Source organism: Amblyraja radiata, chromosome 1 (genome assembly GCF_010909765.2).
Source record: "Amblyraja radiata isolate CabotCenter1 chromosome 1, sAmbRad1.1.pri, whole genome shotgun sequence".
Lineage (NCBI taxonomy): Eukaryota > Metazoa > Chordata > Chondrichthyes > Rajiformes > Rajidae > Amblyraja > Amblyraja radiata.
The window spans coordinates 133161770-133183095 of NC_045956.1; the positions used below are offsets into that span (position 1 = coordinate 133161770).

Consider the following 21326-nt stretch of genomic DNA (forward strand, 5'->3'; position numbering starts at 1 on the left):
TTACCAGAGCCCTATACAATTGCAGAAGAACCCCTCTACTCTTATACCAAAATCTTTTCTCTCCTCAGTTTGTCAAGAACTTAGAACATAGAACATTGCAGCACAGAAACTATGTCATTGCCATGCAAGATGCCAAGTTAAATTAATCACTTCTGCTTGCTCGTGACCAATATCTGTCCATTCCCTGCATGCCTTCACGTACCTATTGGAAACACTCTTAAATGCCACTATCCACCATCATCCCCAGCAGCGCATTCGAAGCACCGAGCACTCAGTGTAAATAATCCCACACGTCTCCTTTGAACTTTGCCCCTCTCATTTTAAGCTATGCCCTCTTGTCATTGACATTTTCACCCTGGAAAAAGGTTCTAACAGTCTATGCTTTTCATTATTTTATAACCTTCTATCAGATCTCCCCTCAGCCTTCGATGCTCCAGATAAAACAATTCAAGTTTGTCCAACCTCACCTTATAACTCATACTTGTCCTTGACTCCAAATTCTACTTAGTTTCTTTGGTATATATTGTTAGCTTACTCTGGTCTTTTGCTTTAGTTGTTCTTTTTTTCAAATGTCCCCAATCTGCTAGTCTACCATTAATCTTTGCATTGTCGTGTGTTCTATTCAACTCCAATCTAGCTTTACGTTCTTTAGAAAGTAACACATCAATCATTTTTCAAGAAAATATGTTTTTTGAGAATTATCAAACATTTATTTAATGCCTGACAGTTCACATCTATCATTTTACCTTTTTCTGGTTTAGTTTAGCCAATGGCTAAATTTCTTACTCAGTCTAAATGTGTGATGCCATCTTTACACTTTAGAGATATAGCTTGGAAACAGGCCCTTTGGCCCACCAATTCCGCACCAAACAGTGAGCATTCTGTATACTAACACTATCCGTCACACTAAGGACAATTTACAATGTTTTACTGAAGCCAACTACAATATCAACTTCTCTACCTTCGTAACCCTTGCTTTCCCTCTCTCTCCATCCTCCCCCATCCTAGTTCCCGACCTGACTGTCCCCTTGATTAAATGTTATTCTTTATATGCTTCGTTGTCACCTTCCCCAAGCTAACAATGATGTATTCTACATCAGGAAACATGTTCCCGATGTTGGGGGAGTCCAGAACCAGGGGCCACAGTTTAAGAATAAGGGGCAGGCCATTTAGAACGGAGATGAGGAAAATCTTTTTCACCCAGGGAATTGTGAATCTGTGGAATTCTCTGCCTCAGTAGGCAGTGGAGGCCAATTTGGATGCTTTCAAGAGAGAGTTAAACAGAGCTCTTACAGAGAGCGGAGTCAAGGGATATGGGGAGAAGGCAGGAACGAGGTACTGATTGTGGATGATCAACCATGATCACATTGAATGGCGGTGCTGGCTCGAAGAGCTGAATGGCCTACTCCTGCACCTATTGTCTATTTTCCTTGAACTTCGTCTCCTTTGATGTCTCATTTCCACATGTTACATTCTTTTTCTCTGTCTCCCTCTCCCGACTCGCAGTCTGAAGGGTCTCGACCTGAAACATCACCCATTCCTTCTATCCAGAGATGCTGACTGTCCTGCTGAGTTAACCAGCATTTTGTGTCCACAATGTAAACCAGCATCTGCAGTTCCTTCCAACACACTACAAATCTGTATGTTTTTGGAGTGTGGGAGAAAACCCACGTGGTCACAGGGGAAGCCCACAAACTCTGTACAGACAGTACCTGTGGTCAGGATCAAACGCGGGTCTCTGGCACTGTGAGGCAGCAACTCTACCGCTGTGCCATCCTGTTATCAGGTTATGATCACTCAGATCGTCCTGCCCATTTCCTACTGCAAACCCACAATTTTCCTGCTACCCACCTACATTGAGCAATGTACAGTAGTCAATTAACCCAGCACCTAGTTACTAACCACAACAACAAAATGCTGGAGGAACTCATTGCGTTGGGCAGCATGTGGAGGGAATGGTCAGTTTGACTCGGGACCTTTCTTCAGTCCTCCACTGATGCTGCCTGACCAACTGAGTTCCTCCAGTATTTTGTTTTTTTGCTCAGGATTCCAGCATCTGTAATTTCTTCTTTCTCCAAGTTATGAACCAATCTCTGTAAAAGGATTCCCTTTAAAACGCGTGCCACTCACCTTAAACCTATACCTTCTTGTTTTTGCTGCCCTGACTACGGGGAAAATATTTTGAAAATCTTCTGTGACTATGCCTCTTAATCTTATATCCTCCTACCAGATCACCCATCAGCTTTCTATGCTCCAGAGAAAACACTCCCAGTCTTGAAATCTTTACTCATAGTTAAAGCCCTCCAATCCAGGCCCCATCCTGGTGAATCTCCTCTGCACTCTTTCCAGCGTAATCACTTCCTTCCTACAGTGTGGTGATGAGAACTACACACAATATTCCCAGTGTAAGCTAACTCCTGTGTTGTAAAGTTACAACATAACAATTTTTCAAAGATAATTAAATTATAAAAGTCAGTCTATATGTTTTGTTTTAAACATTTGGGCGGCACAGTGATGCAGCAGTAGAGTTGCTGCCTCAGAGTGCCAGAGATCCAGGTTCAATCCTGACTACGTGTGCTGTGTGTATGGAGTTTGAACCTTCTCCCCATGACATGCATGGGTTTTCTCAGGAGCTCCGATTTCCTCCCACAGTTCAAAGATGTACAGGTTTATAGGTTAATTGGCTTGGCAAAATTGTAAAATTGTCCCTAGTGTGTGTAAGAGAGTGTTAGTGTGTGGTGATCACTGGTCAGCGCAGACTCGGTGGGCCAAAGGGCCTGTTTCCACGCTGTATCTCTAAACTAAAGTAAACAAATTTGGTCTTCTCCTAATAAAATATACATGTTTCAGAATGGCAGAAGTATTTACTTTTACTTTATTTTCATTCTTTTCACCCGACATCAATCTTCCAAATGACGGCATTTGCACAATGGAAGAGATTGTGGTTGAGAAGGGCTTTATTACAATGGAGAGAACTGGCTTATTTTCTCAGATTGCCACGGTGGGAGCCACATGAGTAAATAAGAACATGTTAAGGTGGTCAGAAGTGAGCTTGAGTGGATAAGCAATGACCATAATTTCTAACACTCCAAGAACAACAGAATGTTGTGTAATTCCAGGTATTAAAAAATTATTTGCTTTACCTTCTCGGTTTTTAAGAGGCTTTTAGATCAGTACAAGGATATGGATCATGTTCAGACATAGGACATTAACAGCATTATGATCGGCACATACAGTGCCCTCCATAATGTTTGGGACAAAGACCCGTCATTTATTTATTTGCATGTGTACTCCACAATTTGAGATTTGTAACAGAAAAAATCTTGTGCGGTTAAAGTGCACATTGTCAGTTTTTAATAAAGGCCATTTTTATGCATTTTGGTTTCAGTATGTAGAAATTACAGCTGTGTTTATACATAGTCCCACCATTCCAGGCACCATAATGTTTGGGACACATGGCTTCACGGGTGTTTGTAAGTACTTAAGTGTGCTTAATTGCCTCCTTAATGCAGGTCTAAGAGAGCTCTCAGCACCTAGTCTTTCCTACATTCTTTCCATCATCTTTGGAAACTTTTATTGCTGTTTATCAACACAAGGACCAAAGTTGTGCCAATGAAAGTCAAAGAAACCATTATGAGACTGGTAAACAAGAATAAAACTGTCCGAGACATCAGCCAAATCTTAGGCTTCCCAAAATCAACTGTTTGGAACATCATTAAGAAGAAAGAGAGCACGGGTGAGCTTATGAATTGCAAAGGGACTGGCAGGCCAAGGAAGACTTCCACAGCTGATGACAGAAGAATTCTCTCTATAATAAAGGAAAATCCCCAAACACCTGTCCGACAGATCAGAAACACTCTTCAGAAGTCAGGTGTGGATTTGTCAATGACCACTGTCTGCAGAAGACTTCATGAACAGAAATACAGAGGCTGCACTGCAAGATGCAAACCACTGGTTAGCTGCAAAAATAGGATGGCCAGGTTACAGTTTGCCAAGAAGTACTTAAAAGAGCAACCATAGTTCTGGAAAAAGGTCTTGTGGACAGATGAGACAAAGATTAACTTATATCAGAGTGATGGCAAGAGCAAAATATGGAGGAGGGAAGGAACTGCCCAAGATCCTGGGCATGTATGGCTGCTAAAGATACTGGCTCACCTATCTTCATTGTGATGATACAATTGCTGATGGTAGTAACATAATGAATTCTGAAGTGTATAGACACATTCTATCTGCTCAAGTTCAAGCCTCAAAACTCATTGGCCGGCAGTTCACCCTACAGCAAGCCAATAATAATAATAATAATAATAATAATAATATATTTTATTGTCATTGCACATCAGTGCAACGAGATTTAGTATGCAGCTTCCAACCGATGTAAAAGAGAAATAAAATAAATAAATAAGCTGAGTGACGTGACCATCTGAGGGAGACAGTCCAGGGGGGATGGGGGGCACTCAGCAGGGCCGGTTCAGAGCCGCTATAGCTCTGGGAATAAAGCTGTTTCTGAGTCTGGAGGTTCGGGCGTAGAAGGCCTTGTAACGTCTGCCGGAGGGAAGTAGTTCGAACAGTCCGTTACAAGGGTGTGAGGAGTCTTTATGGATGCTGACGGCCTTCCTGAGGCACCGTGTGTGGTAGATGCCCTCCAAGGCTGGTAGCTGTGTCCCAATAATCCTCTGATCCCAAACATACTGCTAAAGCAACAAAGGAGTTTTTCAAAGCTAAACAATGGTAAATTTGAGTGGCCAAGTCAATCGCCCAATTTGAACCCAATTGAGCATGCCTTTTATGTGCTGAAGAGAAAACTGAAGGGGACTTGCCCCCAAAACAAGCATAAGCTAAAGATAATAATAATAATAATGGATGGGATTTATATAGCGCCTTTCTAATACTCAAGGCGCTTTACATCACATTATTCATTCACTCCTCAGTCACACTCGGTGGTGGTAAGCTACTTCTGTAGCCACAGCTGCCCTGGGGCAGACTGACGGAAGCGTGGCTGCCAATCTGCGCCTACGGCCCCTCCGACCACCACCAATCACTCACACACATTCACACACAGGCAAAGGTGGGTGAAGTGTCTTGCCCAAGGACACAACGACAGTATGCACTCCAAGCGGGATTCGAACCGGCTACCTTCCGGTTGCCAGCCGAACACTTAGCCCAATGTGCCATCTGTCGTCCAAGATGGCTGCAATACAGGCCTGGCAGAGCATCACCAGAGAAGACACACAGCAACTGGTGATGTCCATGAATCGCAGACTTCAAGCAGTCATTGCATGCAAAGGATATGCAACAAAATACTAAACATGACTACTTTCATTTAAATAACATTGCTGTGTCCCAAACATTACGGTGCCCTGAAATGGGGGACTATGTATAAACACTGCTGTAATTTCTACATGATGAAACCAAAATGAACGAAAATGACCTTTATTAAAATCTGACAATGTGCACTTTGACCACATGTGATTATCTTCTTTTTATTATTATTTATTTATTTTATTTATTTTATTTATTTTATTTTTATTATTTTTATTATTATTATTATTATTATTATTATTATTATTATTATTATTATTATTATTATTAGAAGCAATTGTGCAAAGATAAAACATTCGGCACCTAAAATTATACAATTATTGTAAAGCTTCATTTTTAACCTTATAACCTAAACTATGAAAATGAAAAAAGAAAAGAAAACAAGAAGGTAAAAAAGTAGAAAGTGAAAAGATAGATTGAAAAAGAACAAAAGAAAGTCCCCTAAACTACCAAAGTAGTGTGGTAGAAAGTTATAGAAATAAGATTTTTTTCTATTACAAATCTCAAATTGTGGGGTGCAGAGGCAAATAAATAAATGATGGGTCTTTGTCCCAAAGATTGTGGAGGGCACTGTACATTGTGGTCCGAAGTGTCTGTTCCTGTGCTGAATTGATCCATGTTCTCAAGACCCCATTTTCTGTTTCCACTGCATTTAATAAGACTTGCATCAACTTTCCAGTGGAGGCTAAGTGGAGCAGAAAGTTGCCTGACCTTCACTCAACCCTTCCTTTGTTTTAACCTAAATCCTATTTCTACTTATCCAAATAGCAATATATAAATTAGAAAGTAAATTTGTATATGGACAAAACACCAACACTGAGATGTAGATTTAAAGCAATTTTGATGTCAAGGTGCACAACTTGCTTAGTTTCCATGACCATGCTGATTGGCCTGCAGCTATGTTGAAGTAAAAAGGTTAAATAAAACTGAATAGCATCATATTAAATGTTTAAGAATTCATCATTTCACACTGCAGAAAAAGTAGTGGCCCCATACCTTGTTTAAACCAAATGAAATCACACACATGTTGAGAAATGAGGAAGACAACATCCTCATTTGAGGAAAGCAAGCTATCTAGTATTACTGGAGAAGCAGGCTGTCAATGGAGCTCCATGTAAACAAACACATATCACAACACCAAGCATTTAAAACTCCTTTCAACAAACTAAAGCATTAAAAGACAGAAATGTATCTTTGATTCTTGACCTTAATAATAAATCGAAGGCATTATTAGCAAGAGAGGATTTCAATAGGTAGCCAATAACATAGCGCAATTTTAGCAAAAACAATCAAAGATGAATTTCTACCGCTAAATAATATAAGGCACCGACACAGGGACAGGGGCAGGGCAAGAGGCTCTTTGGGCCTCCTTTGCTAAATCAATAGCATTAGAGCCAAACTTGCAATTAATCTGCACTTTACCATCATATTCCCATATCCCTTTATTCTCTCACTGTCACAAAATTTATTGTTCTCAACAATTGTGATTAATTAATTAAATAATTAAATTAGAATTCTAACCAAACATCGAGCAAGCTGCATTTCAAATGTCACCACATATAACATAACAATAGCAGGTATACAATGCTACCGACACATCCAGACAAGGACAAATAAGCAATATCATACTTACAATCATCTGTAAGAACCAGTCAGTACAGCAATTAAAAAAACAATCATCAGTCAATCTATCAGTATTTTCTGATTATATACGATCATAGATAAAATTGAGCGTAACCACATCATGAATTCATTTTAAAATATCCTTAAATATTTTGTATTTGCTTTCTTGTCTACTGGAATATCCAAGTTCAGTTACTCTTCAGTACCATTGGGGATGATACAACCAGTCTTAGCGAAAGGAAAAAACAACCAGCATTCCTGTGCCAGATCATCATCCAACCATCAGAGCAGCTTGGTAAATTAAGAAACTGACAGAATATTTAAATAGTGAGAATAAGATTAACAGCTTGAATTTTGTAGTCAAAGGCAAAGAAACAGATGTTGACTCAATGTCAAAAAAAGTCACCCACAAAGGTTTAGTGGATTCAGTGACCCAAGTTTCCTTTATTCTGATCTGACCTGACTTCAGTATTATTTGTGAGTAATCTATGGCATCCAAGAACAGTAAACCCATCAAGAAAATCAAGCAGTAAATCAGATTAAGGGTGCTCTTACAAAGGAAAGCAATGTTATAGCATACTGATCATTTCAAAGGAAATTAGGAGAGCCAAACAAAAACATGGATAAATACTTAAAATTAAGGAAGAATTAAAAAAAAAAAAATGTAAATGATTTTTTTAAACATTTAAAGAATGCAAAGAATCACATATCACTTCAAACATTAATTTTTCAAGATCACAATGGCTATTCAGCAATATGAATGGGTTTTCATGGGATGAAAAATTCAGTTTTACAGCATAGAATGAAACAATATTTTTAGGCATTTTTATACACAATATAATTGGACGTTCACACAAAGTCAGTATTTTGGTATGTGAATAATAAAGATTCCATGGTGTAATATATGAAGGAATAAGGAACATGGGTTTGCAGTTTCCTCTGGATTTCCATATTTAATGACCATCATTACAATCTCCAAATCATAGAATAATACAGCATGGAAACAACCCCGTCAGCTCACAAGTCCATGCACTTAATTTTGCATTTATCCTACTCTAATCCACACCCCCTCAAATTCTATGACATCTCTACAATGACAATTTACAGTGACCTATACATTTTATGAATGTGGAAGGAAAGTAGAACAGCCAGAGAAATCCCACGCAGTCTCGAGGGCACATATGTCTCTGGAGCTGGGAGGCTACAGCTCTATTAGCTGTGTTACTGTGGCATCATGGTTTCAAAAACATGTTGTGCACTTGACTAAATTTGTATGGCTCACCAACTATCCTGCTGACATTCATTTTAACCCCACAGAAAATAGCACCCACTTAAATAAAATAATTGAGGTAAGGGCAACTGGCAGCAAAGTCACGTAAGTCAGTGATATATGGGGGAGGAATTAATCAAGAGAAAGGAAAATACATATATATAAGGTTTCTTGAGTAGGGAATATGTAGGGAATGGATGCAAAATAGCCTTTCCACAGTTAGATAACTGAGATAAAAACTATCTTGGTGAGTAACCTGGTTGCAAACCACACAATGCTCATTCCATAATACATGTAGGAGCTCCCAATATAGGGTGTATATAGGTAATACACCCTATATTGTATTTGCGACTTTGTAAATATTAAGGAAATGTTTGACAATTTACAACAAATATACCGTAAAGTTCTGATTATCTGCTATCCATCTATTCAGAAATCCTGACAGGTAAGATTTGTCATGTTCCATTTTGATTCACTGGGATCCCAGTTGCTCTATTTTCTTCCAATTCAACGGTTCTTGTTCGTATGCTCCCTTCCCACACACTGGGATCCCAGTTCTCAAACTCCCTTCTCGCTCAAAAGGGATCTGCTTCCTGCACTCCCTTCTAACTTGCCGGGGTCTGGTTCTTATGCTTTCTTTTCATTCACTGGGCTGTGGGGCTGTGTGTTCCTGCAATCCATTACACTAATCCCATTTTATTTTCCTCACTTTTTCCTCGACCATCAACACCCCCCTCCAAAGCGCTTAAAGAATGGCTGCACTGGTGATGATCTTTCAAGTGCTGGTTGATTGTCAAATGTAAATGTGAGGGTCCTACTCAAGTAAAGAGGGTGACAGAAAGCAGGAACCATGTGCATGTCAACCAAACATCTGTTGTTGGGAAAATAATGGAATCTATTTTTAAGGAAGTAGAAGCAGGATATGTGAAAAGTCATAAAATAATAAAGTAGAGGCCACATGGATTTATGAACAGGAAATCGTGTTTGGCAAATTTATTAATGGCCTTTGATGATGTAACTGTAATGGAGTCAGTAATGCACTTGGATTTCCAAAAGCCATCGATGATGATGCCATATAAAAGGGCATTGCACAAGAGCTCATGATGAGGAGGCTGATTAATTGGCCAGCAAAGAATTATTTCCTGTTGGTGATATTTGTGATGAATGAATAATGTTCAGTTGATAAGCTCTCTCTAGTGGGGTGCACAACGATCACTGCTGAAGTCACTACTATTTGCCATCTATATTAATAACTCAGTTGAAAAGATTGACTACTGTAGCCAAACCTGATGCAAAACAAGGATGGAAAATATGGTGAAGCCGAGTTAAAGAATCTGCAAAACTAAATGTAGATATTTTGAGTGGATGGATAATAATGTGTAATCTAATTTTGCACATCAGGAGAAAGAATATAAAGATTGTTTAATGATGAGCGATAATACGGAATGGTATGGATATATTGATGTCAAAATACACATGGGCTGTTAATGTGCTGGTACTACTGATAATTCAGAAGGCAAGTGATGTGGTTCAAAAGTAGGGAAATTGCTGGAACTGCATCTGGAGGACTGCATACAATGTTCGGCTCTTTAGTTAAGGAGGGATATACTTGCAACAGAACCAGTTTAGAGAAGGTTCAGTAAAGTGATTTCTGGGATTAAGGGTGCAATTGAGCAGGCTAGGCTTATTCCTATTAGAGTATTTTAAAATGAGTGATAATCTCAATGTAATGTATAAAATTCTACAGGGAATAGACAGGATAGAGGCTGAGAAAATGATTCCTCTCAAACACAAAGACATAGTTTCTGAATAAAGGATTGACCATTTATGATGGAAAGGAGGAGGAACCTTTTATTAGGGTATCATGAATCTTTGGGATGCTCTTAGTCAGAGAGCCAGAGGATAATTGAAAGATGGAAACAGGTCCTTCAGCCTATTGTCCATGCTGAACATTGATCACCTGTTCACCCTTATTCTTTGTTATCCCAGCTTTGCATCCATTCCCTACATATTCCAGGCAATTTACAAAGACCAACCTATAAACCCAATTATCTTTGGGATGTGGAATGAAACTAGAGCAGCCGGAGGAAACCCAGGCAGTCACAGAAAGAACATGCAAACTCCACACGGACAGGCCCCGAGGTCAGGATAGATCCTAGGTCTCTGGTGTTGTCAGGCAGCAGCTCTACCAGCTGAGCCATTGTGTCATATATTCAAGTTTGAAATAGATGGGTATTTAGACTAAAAGGAAGTAAAAGGTTCTGGGAATCAGGCAGGAATTTAAATTTGAGGCTAGAATCTTATCAGCAATACAACTGAGACAATGCACCACAAAACCCACTCCTGCTCATTGGGGGTGGGGGGGGGGGGGGAGTAATATACCCTGCCTGTTACTATGAAAATTAAAAAAACTAATGGTAGAAACCCAAAAGAAAAACTGAAATTGCTAGACACACTTAGCAAGGCAAGCAGCATCCTTGAAAAGAGATACAGTCAACGTTTCAAATTTCAAACCCTTCATCAAACCCTCTAGTTGCTTCTAGCACTTTCTAATTTTATTCCATTTTGCCATATCTGGGGATTTTCTGGAAGGCTGTAGCCTTAAGTGTCGCAATGTCAGTTGAATGAAGAAGTTCTTAGATACCTATGTGGTTGATGACCGAACGCTTTTATGAATATATGTAGATATATATACAACACAAGGTGAAATTGAAATAAAAAATACTTAAGGCAGTAACAGTTGATAGAGAACACAGATACATTGTCAGATCATTGACCTTTCATCAATACAATGAAATAGAAAGCAAACATGTTATGTTACAAAGAAGGGGAAGGTGGGAGAGTATAAGAGGGAGGTATGGAGAGGTGCTTTGAGGGAGGTTCATTGACCTGATTTGTTAATACTGCCTCTCTCTTCACAGAAACTGCATAACCAGCGGAATATTTTTAGCATTTGAATAATGAAACAGAAATGATTTTTACTTTTCATTTCAGTTTTCAGTAGCTTCCTCAATACCTGAAGAATAGGCACTTGAATTTAGTTATGGGTCCAAGGCTTGTGCAGAACAGCTTCAAGTTATTCTACTATCAATAGTTATTCTACTATGCTTGCTGCTTGTTTTGAGACCAAAAATGTCTCAACAAATACCTTTTCAATCACTATGCATTTTTCACATTATATAATTAAGAAATAATTGCAGGCACACCTTATAATTACGAGCAATTTGCTACATAGGCACCAAAGGGTTATGACTTTAAAATTAGATTGGGTCATGTGGACTGTAAACATTGAATTCCCGTCAACATTTCAGTCGAATTACCATCCAGGGAGCAATATTTCAATAAATCTCATTATCAATTCAATACGCTACAAAAATGTCATAGCTAGAGGATTATTTGTTCTCTGATGGAAGAACAGGGGAAAGGGATAATGTATGTTTTTTGAATGGTCTTATTTTTATCTGCTCAGTTAAGTATATTAAATCAGTGAAATAAAATAAACAAGCTACAACAGTCCATTATAAGTCATAAAACAATGTACAGAGTACAAATTGGTGGTATAATCTTGCAGCAGATTAACATTTGAAGACATTTATTGGAGGGCATTTCAAAAATAGATTAATTTGAATAAAGATTTTTTCTAAATACTATTAATTTTCCCTCAATAGATCCATTTCCCTTTGTGTTAATATTAAAAGACTGCTAATTTTAATTTATTGTCATTCAACAAAAAATAATCCTATCCTATCTCCTATGAAACTTAAATTCATAACCAAGGTGTAGCCAACATAATTCAATGGATCTGAGCACCATTTGGTGTCCTTATTCAAGAACTGGGAAAAGCCACTGATAGTCTAGAGTGAGAATTCAGGGATGCCAATACGGGATGCCAATACGGATTGCACACTAATTTTCCAACACCCTCAGTTCCAGAGCCTTTCTGAATTTCGTACCTACAGAATACTAATGACACCCCTCCCATGTATCTAAAGCACCGTGGAGTGCCAGAAACTTAAATAAAACAAATATAAAATGTAAACTGAATGTGAATGGAATGATTTGCAGAACCATCTAAGGCTCTCTACATCGCCCCGACCCGTTTAGTGCCCGGTTTCCAACCCCACTCCCAACTCGCAAGGTGGAATACGAGGGGCTTGCTGGTGCGCCTTGCGGGTCATGAGTGGGGTTGGAAGCTGGGCTCTAAACTGCCAGGGGCTGGGAAGACGGTGAGAGCCACGGATAGGTCTGCAGATCAGTCCATTCACATTCAGTTTACATTTCCATCTGTGGCTGCTCGGGGAATTTCAATGAGCTCTCCTAATATAGTCTAGATTATAGGAGGGGGCTGACCATCAGTGCCAGAAAATCGGTGTTCAACCTGGACTGCCTGATGTAGAAATTCAGTAATTGCTTTTAAACTGCAATCCAATTAACAGCTGGGAAAAGAAGCATAGACAAGCAGATCAAATTACATGGGAGCAATATTGACTTTTAATGCCAGTGTAACACAGGATTCACCTGCTCAATAGAAACAGAATTAAATAAATGAGTCATGCAATACTACAATTTTAATAATGATATCAAGAGTATCACACGAGTGAAGATAGAGGCAGATAACTTAAATTACACAGTCACCCTGCAAAATTCTGAGTATCAAAAGGCACAGGAATAAATCATTCACCCCAGTAAGATTATGCAGTAAATCTATGATATCATGGGTGATATATGCTTCAACTTATTTTATTTGGCTTTCTTTAACCTCTTGGCACCCCTTCTAATTTGAATATTTCAAAACAGTACAAATTTCAAAACAGTTACAAACTTTTGGGGGAAAAAGATTTCCAGATTTTCACCAAAATATCTAAAAGTGCTTTCTGATCATATTGTTACTTGGAATGCATTTGGAAACTAAATAATGGCCAATTTACATCAAACTTAACATCAGCGTCCTGACAGTTTAGAAGACCCGTTTCAGAAACTTGTACTCAACTCTTTACTCAGTGACCAGTTGTGGTGGGGATACTTCTCTCCCTCTATATTCTGATGAATAAAGATCCTCTCTGCCCACACTCTCGTACATTGATTAAAATATAAATGGATGACAACCTAGAAACAAATAGTATTGCTCTCCAAGGGATGATGAACTGAATCAAATTAACATTGTATTGGGAACCTTTTCATCTCTCATCAAAGGAGCTCTCCATCAATGGAAATTCAACACAGGAGAATAGATGCGTCTCATTAAGATTGCAAATTGGGGAGGTTCCAAAAATGTATATCATGTAATTTTAATAATAAACAAAGTGCGACAAAGGTGCACATTACAGAAATGCAATGACTTGTATTCCACCAAGTATTTTACATGTAATGGTACATGTATTATTCACATGTTTATAAAGGCTGCTGTGCAATTCAACATTATAACTATGTTATGGTCTTCTTTCTGCGAATAAACCATGAGTATTCAATCATGATCAGGATTTAACCACGCACTATTTCAATACAAGTAAATGGAAGCAGCTGCGAAGAGTATTGGCATACAACCCACTGTGTAGAATACTGTTCTTTCCGCCATTTGGAATTTCAATGCATTACACAAATTCATTAAACTTGATTGATTACAACTGCCAAAGACATCTGATTGAGATAGCAGAATCAAATTGTACCAAGCCTTTTGTGTTATTGATGTAAATTGCTCAGCAGCTACATTATCTATTTTTTAGCACAAATTGCCCCAAGAGGTTGTTGATGTACCCCAGAGACTGTAATAGCAGCATAAACCACAGAGACTATAATCCATACTATTCTGTGATTAAACATTACAATCGACCCAAGTTTGTAAATTATTTAATCAAATACAAAATAAGAGACTGTAAAACATGATACAATAGGGATTGGTTGAGGTGAATAATGTAGGTTTATTTAAATAAGTTTGTGATAGAGAAGAAAGTAGAAGGTTATACTGCAGGAGGCTCGGTGGAGCGTTAATGACTATGTGCACTATTAACCAGGTTAGATTGTGTCTGTGTAACTATTCTGTTGAAATCGACATATCCATAAATATACACTATAGGGAACTTTGACCACACCTTGTGCAAAATCAGGCAACATTTTAGCTACTCACCGACTGATCAGTTAGAGGAGGCAAAACAATTGTCCTTTCTACGGTGTTTACCACAATTTTCCACAGTTCCTTGAGTACTCGTTTTAACACTGTCTTTTCACAAACTTTGGCAAATAATGTCAAACTACAAAATAAAAGGAAATTTCTTTTGAGAAAATAAAATAACCTAATTTCAATTCATTACATAAAGGAGATTGATTTTTTTCAATAATTTCCTGAAGATTGACAATGTATTCAAACATTTCTTAAAATTCTATTATAAAAGTTTAAAGTTTTGATTTTGTTCAATTTTACTCGTTTCCTATCAGAAGTTCTAGATAATTCAGGAACAATCTGATAATGTTGCTCTACAACTGGCTGTAGCAGGCAAGTCTTTAGGTATGGGGTAATTCAAGAGATGGTCATTCGTGCTCTCAAAGAGATGAAACAAATCCCGAATAATTGTTGCCTCTTTTTTTTTTTTTAAAGGAATTGCATTGTCTAAATTGGATTTTCTCAGGGATTCCCAGTTCCCTGAGGAAAAAAAAGGTCTGAAACAGTAATCCTGTGTATTTGATTATTAGCATTTTTGGTTCTAAGGGAATTTAATCTTTGAAATACTACTATATAAACTGAATAATAATTCCTTGATATATTTGGTCAATTACCTTCCAACAACGGAAGCTACTGAAGAATTATATTATAGGCATTGCTTGTAGTTAATCAACTCCCAAAAGGAAGATTACAAATTGGGGAAAGATGCTGAAATGCAGAATGAACAACTGGCTATTGGAATGAACAAGATCAATGGTCATCTCTTACTTCAATTTAAATTTTAAGGAAGAAATACATCACACTTAATAATGCAATAAGCAACCACCATAATCTTAAGAAACGAAAACAACTGCGTTAAGACACGAAAGGATAGAATTAAGAAGCTTGGTGGAAGGAACTTACTGTACATCAGGTTAATTTCCCAATAACAGCCCAACAGATAATAGTATTTATAAAAATGAATGGCAAAACAACTATTTCCTAAAATAAAAGCAGAAATATGCACTATGCATTGTTCAAGTTGTAGACTCTGTTATATCTCAAATATGTTTTTTTATACTTACTTGCCATCCAAGAAATCCATTAATGGTCCGAGTACATTATCTGCATCCTGTGCTACACTATTACGAGCAGTAGCAGGAACATTTCCAGTACCCTTGACCTGGCTTAGGATATCTCCCATTTGTTTTACACACTCATCAAGACGAGGCTGGAAACTACATTACAGCAAAGGTTAAAATCACAGCAACTGCAACTACAGTATTTCACAAATAATTTCAAACAAATAAACTGTTTAATGTTAGTGTTCCAAGTTTAAAGCTGCTGGAATCCTTAAAGCCAATGCTCACTTCATATTGGTTAAAGAGAACTCAATAGTGTGTACATATTTTATATATTGTTAACTATATGCTGATAAATTTATGAATGATAAACTTTGAATAGTTGTCATGTGAGATGAAACAATGTGAAATTGAAAAAAAGCTTTGATGAGGTTGATAATGGTTCATTTCTCAAACAAGAATCGCTGGACCATCAGAGTCCAGCCACACAGACCAGATGTGCTGGGGAATGTCCCTGCCCATCCTTATAGTGATCGTGACAAAACCGTTCCCTTGAAATAGCAGTTCGTGAACCAGTAAATTAGAAGAGAGGCTATTTATTTTTCCTTACTTTATTGTGCGGTTTTAAGTCATTGTTCCTGTAAGTACCTAAGTAATTAAAATGTTTGAGGCCTAATCACCATTGAGGCCTTGTTATGCTTCGTGGGTGCAGGTATTTAAATTGTTCAGCTCTCCACATGCACATGGGTAAGCACAAGCTTAATTCAGCTCAGTTCAGCCCAATGCCTTCCTACTGGGTAGCTACTCAAGGGAGCTAATTATTACCTCACTAAAGATCATCGAAAAATCTCAACTACAAGTGTCAATATAGTTGACTGATCCTGGCCTGACCTAACAGCTTTCACTTTCTGGCAAATCTAAGTTTTCTCAAGCTAATGGGGTTACTGAGGTCAAATGTAACACACAGCTTTAGATCAGAAACATAAGTAGAAGCCAGTTCCAATTGAACAATTATTTTAATCATCCATTCCCAAATCATTTTTTTATTTTAGAGTAAAATCTGTTCAGTAAATTTTATTTTTATACAACAAATGCCATTTTAAAAGTAAATAGATAAAGGAGACCTTTATTACTCACCTGACACCAAATACATCACTGAGATCGTCTAGGACATTGTTTAGCTTCACCTGGAGATCCTTCAAAGTTTCCGCTGCCTCAGTATCTAGCTGTAATTACAAAGATACATCTGATGTAAATTTTACGTTGTACTAGACCAAGTGGGACACGTTGGGTCTCGTCACCTCAACGCGCGGTTGCGGGGGGGGGGGGCGACCTGCGGCGTCACACACATACACTAGCCACCCTCCCCACACACACACTAACTTCCCCCCTTGATATTATATTAATATTATTAATTTGCTCCTTTTCCCCCCATCCCCCACCCTAACCACTCATGTATAGCCCTGAACTGCGCAGGCGCAGTTAGAGAGGGAGATGGAGGGGGGTAGAGAGGGAGGGGGTGGGGGTAGAGAAGGAAAGGGTGAAGGGCGTAGGGAGGGAGGGTAGAGGGGTAGATATTGAGGGGTAGGGCGGCACGCGGCATCACAGTGGAGGGCTGGTTCCCGAACTCAATACTCCACCACCTACCCATAGGTCCCAATGCACACCACTCCCGAAAGAGGGATGGGGGCAGAGAGGGAGAGGGGGGCAGAGAGAGGGGGGGGGGGCAGAGAGAAGGGGGGACAGAGAGAAGGGGGGGCAGAGAGGGAGGGGGAAGAGAGGGAGGGGGGGGCAAAGAGGAAGGGGGGCAGAGGATGAGGGGGGGGCAGAGAGGGAGGGGGAGGAGGTAGAGAGGGAGGGGTAGAGAGGGATACAGAGGGGGTTGAGAGGGAGGGGGTTGAGAGGGAGGGGGGTAGAGAGGGAGGGGGTAGAGAGGGAGGGGGTAGAGAGGGAAGGGGCCAGAGAGGAAGGGGGAGCAGAGTGGGAGGGGGTAGAGAGGGAGGGGGTCGAGAGGGAGCGGAAATTGGGAAGGCCAAGTTAATGAAGTGTTTGTGGAGGAGCCTTTTGGGACCAGTGACCAGAGTTCAATTAGGTTTAAGATAGTTATGGTTAGGGACAGAGAGGGTCCTTAAATGTTAAAATGCTCAACTGGGGTAAGGCCAACTTTGAGGGTATGAGAGGAGGTCTTGCTCAAGTTGATTGGAGCAGGTTATTTGAGGGGAAAGGAACATCGATCAAGTGGCATGTTTTTAAAAGTGTGCTGACAAAAGCCCAGGATATGCACGTCCCCGTTAGAGTGAGGGGCAAAGCAGGCAAACGTAAGGAAGTTTGGCTGATGAGGGAAATTGAGGCGTTGGTCAAAAACAAGAAGGATGCATGGGCCAGGTATAGGCAGCTGCGATCAAGGGCATCCCTGGGGGTCTTTCGGGAACTAAGGAGTAAACTGAAAAAGGCGATTGAAAGGGCAAAAAGGGGCCAGGAGATAGCTCTGGTGGGAAGCATAAAGGACAAACCCAAAAGATTTGATATATATATATATACACAAGGGGGAAAAGGGTAATTAGAGAGAGAGTGGGACCTCTTGGGAATCAAAGCAGTCACCTCTGTGTGGAGCCACAGGAGATGGGAAAGGTCCTCGATGAGTATTTCTCCTCTGTATTTACCGAGAAGAAAGACAGCAGGACGGAGGAACTTGCGGCAGTCAAGTGTCTTGAGAGCAGTCAGTGTTACCGTCAAAGTACTGAAGGTACTGTTGTGTATGAAGGTAGACAAATCTCCAGGGCCTGATCAGTTATATCGGAGGACATTGTGGAAAACTAGAGAGGAAATTGCAGGAGCCCTGGTTGAAATTTACGAGTCGTCCGTAAATACAGGAGAGGTGCCGGAAGACTGGAGGGTGGCAAATGTTGTGCCTCTTTTCAAGAAGGGCTGCAGGTAAAATGAGGGGAACTATAGGCCGGTGAACTTAACTACTGTAGTTGGTAAGTTACTAGAGAGTATTCTGAGAGATAGGTTATACAGGCATTTGGATGGGCTAAGTCTGATTAGGGATAGTCAGCATGGTTTTGTACGTGCAAGGTCGTGTCACAAATCTGATTGATTTTTTTGAAGATGTGACCAAAAAGATTGATGGGGGCAGAGCTGTAGATGTTGTGTACATGGACTTTAGTAAGGCGTTCGACAAGGTGCCACATGGTAGGCTGCTCAGGAAGGTTATATCGCATGAGATCCAAGGAGAGATAGCTGAATAAATAGCCACGGTGAAAGACTGCATGGAAGCAGAGGGTAATGGTGAAAGGTTACTTCTCGGACTGGATGCCTGTGACTAGTGGTGTGTCTCAGGGTTCAGTGCTGGGCCCGTTAGTGTTTGTGATCTACATCAATGATTTAATACAGGGAAGTGTGAGGTGTTGCATTTTGGAATGTCGAACAAGGGCAGGACCTACACAGTAAATGGTAGGCATCTGGGTAGTGTTGTAGAGCAGAGGGATCTAGGAGTACAGGTGAATGGTTCCTTGAAGGTCGAGTAGCAGGTAGATAAGGGGGTCAAAAAGGCTTTTGGCACTTTGGCCTTCATCAGTCAAAGTATTGAGTATAGAAGTTGGGAGGTCATGTTGCAGTTGTATAAGATGTTCGTGAGACCGCATTTAGAATATTGTGTTCAGTTCTGGGCACCATGTTATAGGAAAGGTATTGTCAAGCTTTAAGGGTTTAGAAAAGATTTACGAGGATGGTGCCAGGACTAGAGGGTGTGAGCTATAGGGAGAGGTTGAGTAGGCTGGGTCTCTCTATTCAATGGAGCGCAGGAGGATGAGAGGTTATATTATGGCGGTGTACAAAATCATGAGAGGAATAGATCGGGTAGATGCACAAAGTTTCTTGCCCAGAGTAGGGGAATCGAAAACCAGAGGACATAGGTTCAAGGTGAAGGGGAAAAATATTTAATAAGAATCCGTGGAGTAACTTTTGCACACAAAGGGTGGTGGGTTTATGGAACAAGCTTCCAGAGGAGGTAGTTGAGGCTGGGACTATCCCATCGTTTAAGGAACAGTTAGACAGGTACATGAATCGGACAGGTTTGGAGGGATATGGACCAAGTGCAGGCAAGTGGGACTAGTGTAGCTGGGACATTGTTGGCCGGCGTGGGCAAGTCGGGCCGAAGGGCCTGTTTTTACACACATGACACACTATGACTATGCTGAAGACATTGACTGAAATTTCAAAATGTGTTCAAATTATTTGTATATGGTTAAACAATTTATGAACCAACTTTTCAGTTCTTATTCTAACTTCAGAGATAGTGGCTAAGGATGGATTTCCTATTTTTTTTGGAAAAAAGGTTTTGTGCTCTGGGATTCTGAGACATAAAAAGAAATTCTTCAGGAGAGACTTTACATTATTTGTAATACAATTGAGGTTTGAATCTGCAAACCCAATCTCTTCAGATGCAGTCTCTTACCTCTTTCCCACCCATTGCTTCAAACATCTTTTCCAGCTGAACTCGAAGTTGCTGTACATTGTTCATTAGAATGCAAGGCTGTTGGTGAGAAAGGAAATATGTTCAATTACATCCAGGCTCTTTCTTTCAAGAAATATCAAATCCACATTCATTTTTATGCAATAACATTTACTCTAGCTACATTCAGCATCAGTTCTCACGAGCAAATAGAATTCTAATTTTGGACATCCCTCTCTGAATTAACAAATATTTTCTTAGTTCTGTTCAGAACTAACATGTATTTTAACTTCATCCAACATGAAGTTAAAATACACGTTAAAACAGAAAGTTACGAATGAATTTAAATACACATTTTATTTTATATTACAAAAATGCAAATTTAGAATACAAGGTCTGTCAACCTATGAATCTTTGCTGCAAGAATCACTGAATCATTATGACATTGGTGTCTATTTGTCAGAGTTCATGCTGACACCTGTGGAGCCATCCTGTCAGTCCCAATCTCGTGCTCTTTGCTTGTAGCATTTTGCTCAGGTACTTATCCAATTCCCTTTTGTAATTAAAAAAAAAACTGCTGAAGGAACTTGGTGGATCAGATAGATCTGTGGAGGGAAATGGGCAGTTTTTGTTTCAGGTTGAAACTTTTTCACTGGACTGTTTCCGTTTCATAGTGCCTCATTGAACTTATTTCTACTATCCTTACTGGCGGAGTGCAATGTGTTGTCAGAACGTTACAGAATTCTGAATGTGTCCCTGGTTCTTGAATCATCTGCTATTGGAATAAATTTCCTTCTGTTTACCTATCCAGACCTTGTATAAATCATGGATGTCTCAATTTTCTCAACTTTCGATGTTTCAAGACCCCAGCTTCTCCAGACCTTAGTACATAATTTCTGCACTCCCGCACAAAAGCTTTCACACCCTTCTTAAATTAGAAGATTACACCCATGAGAATTGGGTACAATACTCTATGTATTTAATAAAGGTTCATCATAATTTCCCTGCTATGTATTCCATGCAAGAAGCACAGGATACAGTGGTGCTTTACCATCTGCTCTCTCAGCATATTCTCCCAGTTTCAAAAGATTTATGCACAATAGATTTATGCAAAGCCTAGCTCAAATACACTTCAGCACAGTGCTATTTAGTCCATATTGTCTTTCCTCATTCTTTCTGACAAGTATATCACACACATTTTTATCTTAAATTTAATCCACCATCCTAAGTTTTCTTGCATTTTATTTCAATCTTCCTTGCTGTGACCTGCACTTCATATAATTTGCAGATTGTGATATTTTATGTTGCATGTTTGCATTACAACGTTTTCAAGAGAGAGTTAGATTTAGCTGTTAGGGCGAAAGGAATCAAGGGATATGGGGGGAAAAGCAGGAAGGGGATACTGATTTTAGATGATCAGCTATGATCATATTGAATAGT

General features: G+C 39.4%; 1 protein-coding gene across 1 annotated transcript in view; it reads right to left on the reverse strand.

Moving 5' to 3' along the window:
* The window catches only part of unc13b (unc-13 homolog B), a 404018-nt gene that overhangs the window by 35307 nt on the left and 347385 nt on the right, over positions 1-21326 (reverse strand). The window contains exons 35-38 of the mRNA XM_033037251.1: positions 19890-19967; positions 16568-16656; positions 15434-15586; positions 14337-14460 (exon numbers count right to left, since the gene is read on the reverse strand). Of these exons, the coding sequence (XP_032893142.1) occupies positions 14337-14460; positions 15434-15586; positions 16568-16656; positions 19890-19967 (444 nt within the window). The remainder of the gene's footprint in view (positions 1-14336; positions 14461-15433; positions 15587-16567; positions 16657-19889; positions 19968-21326) is intronic.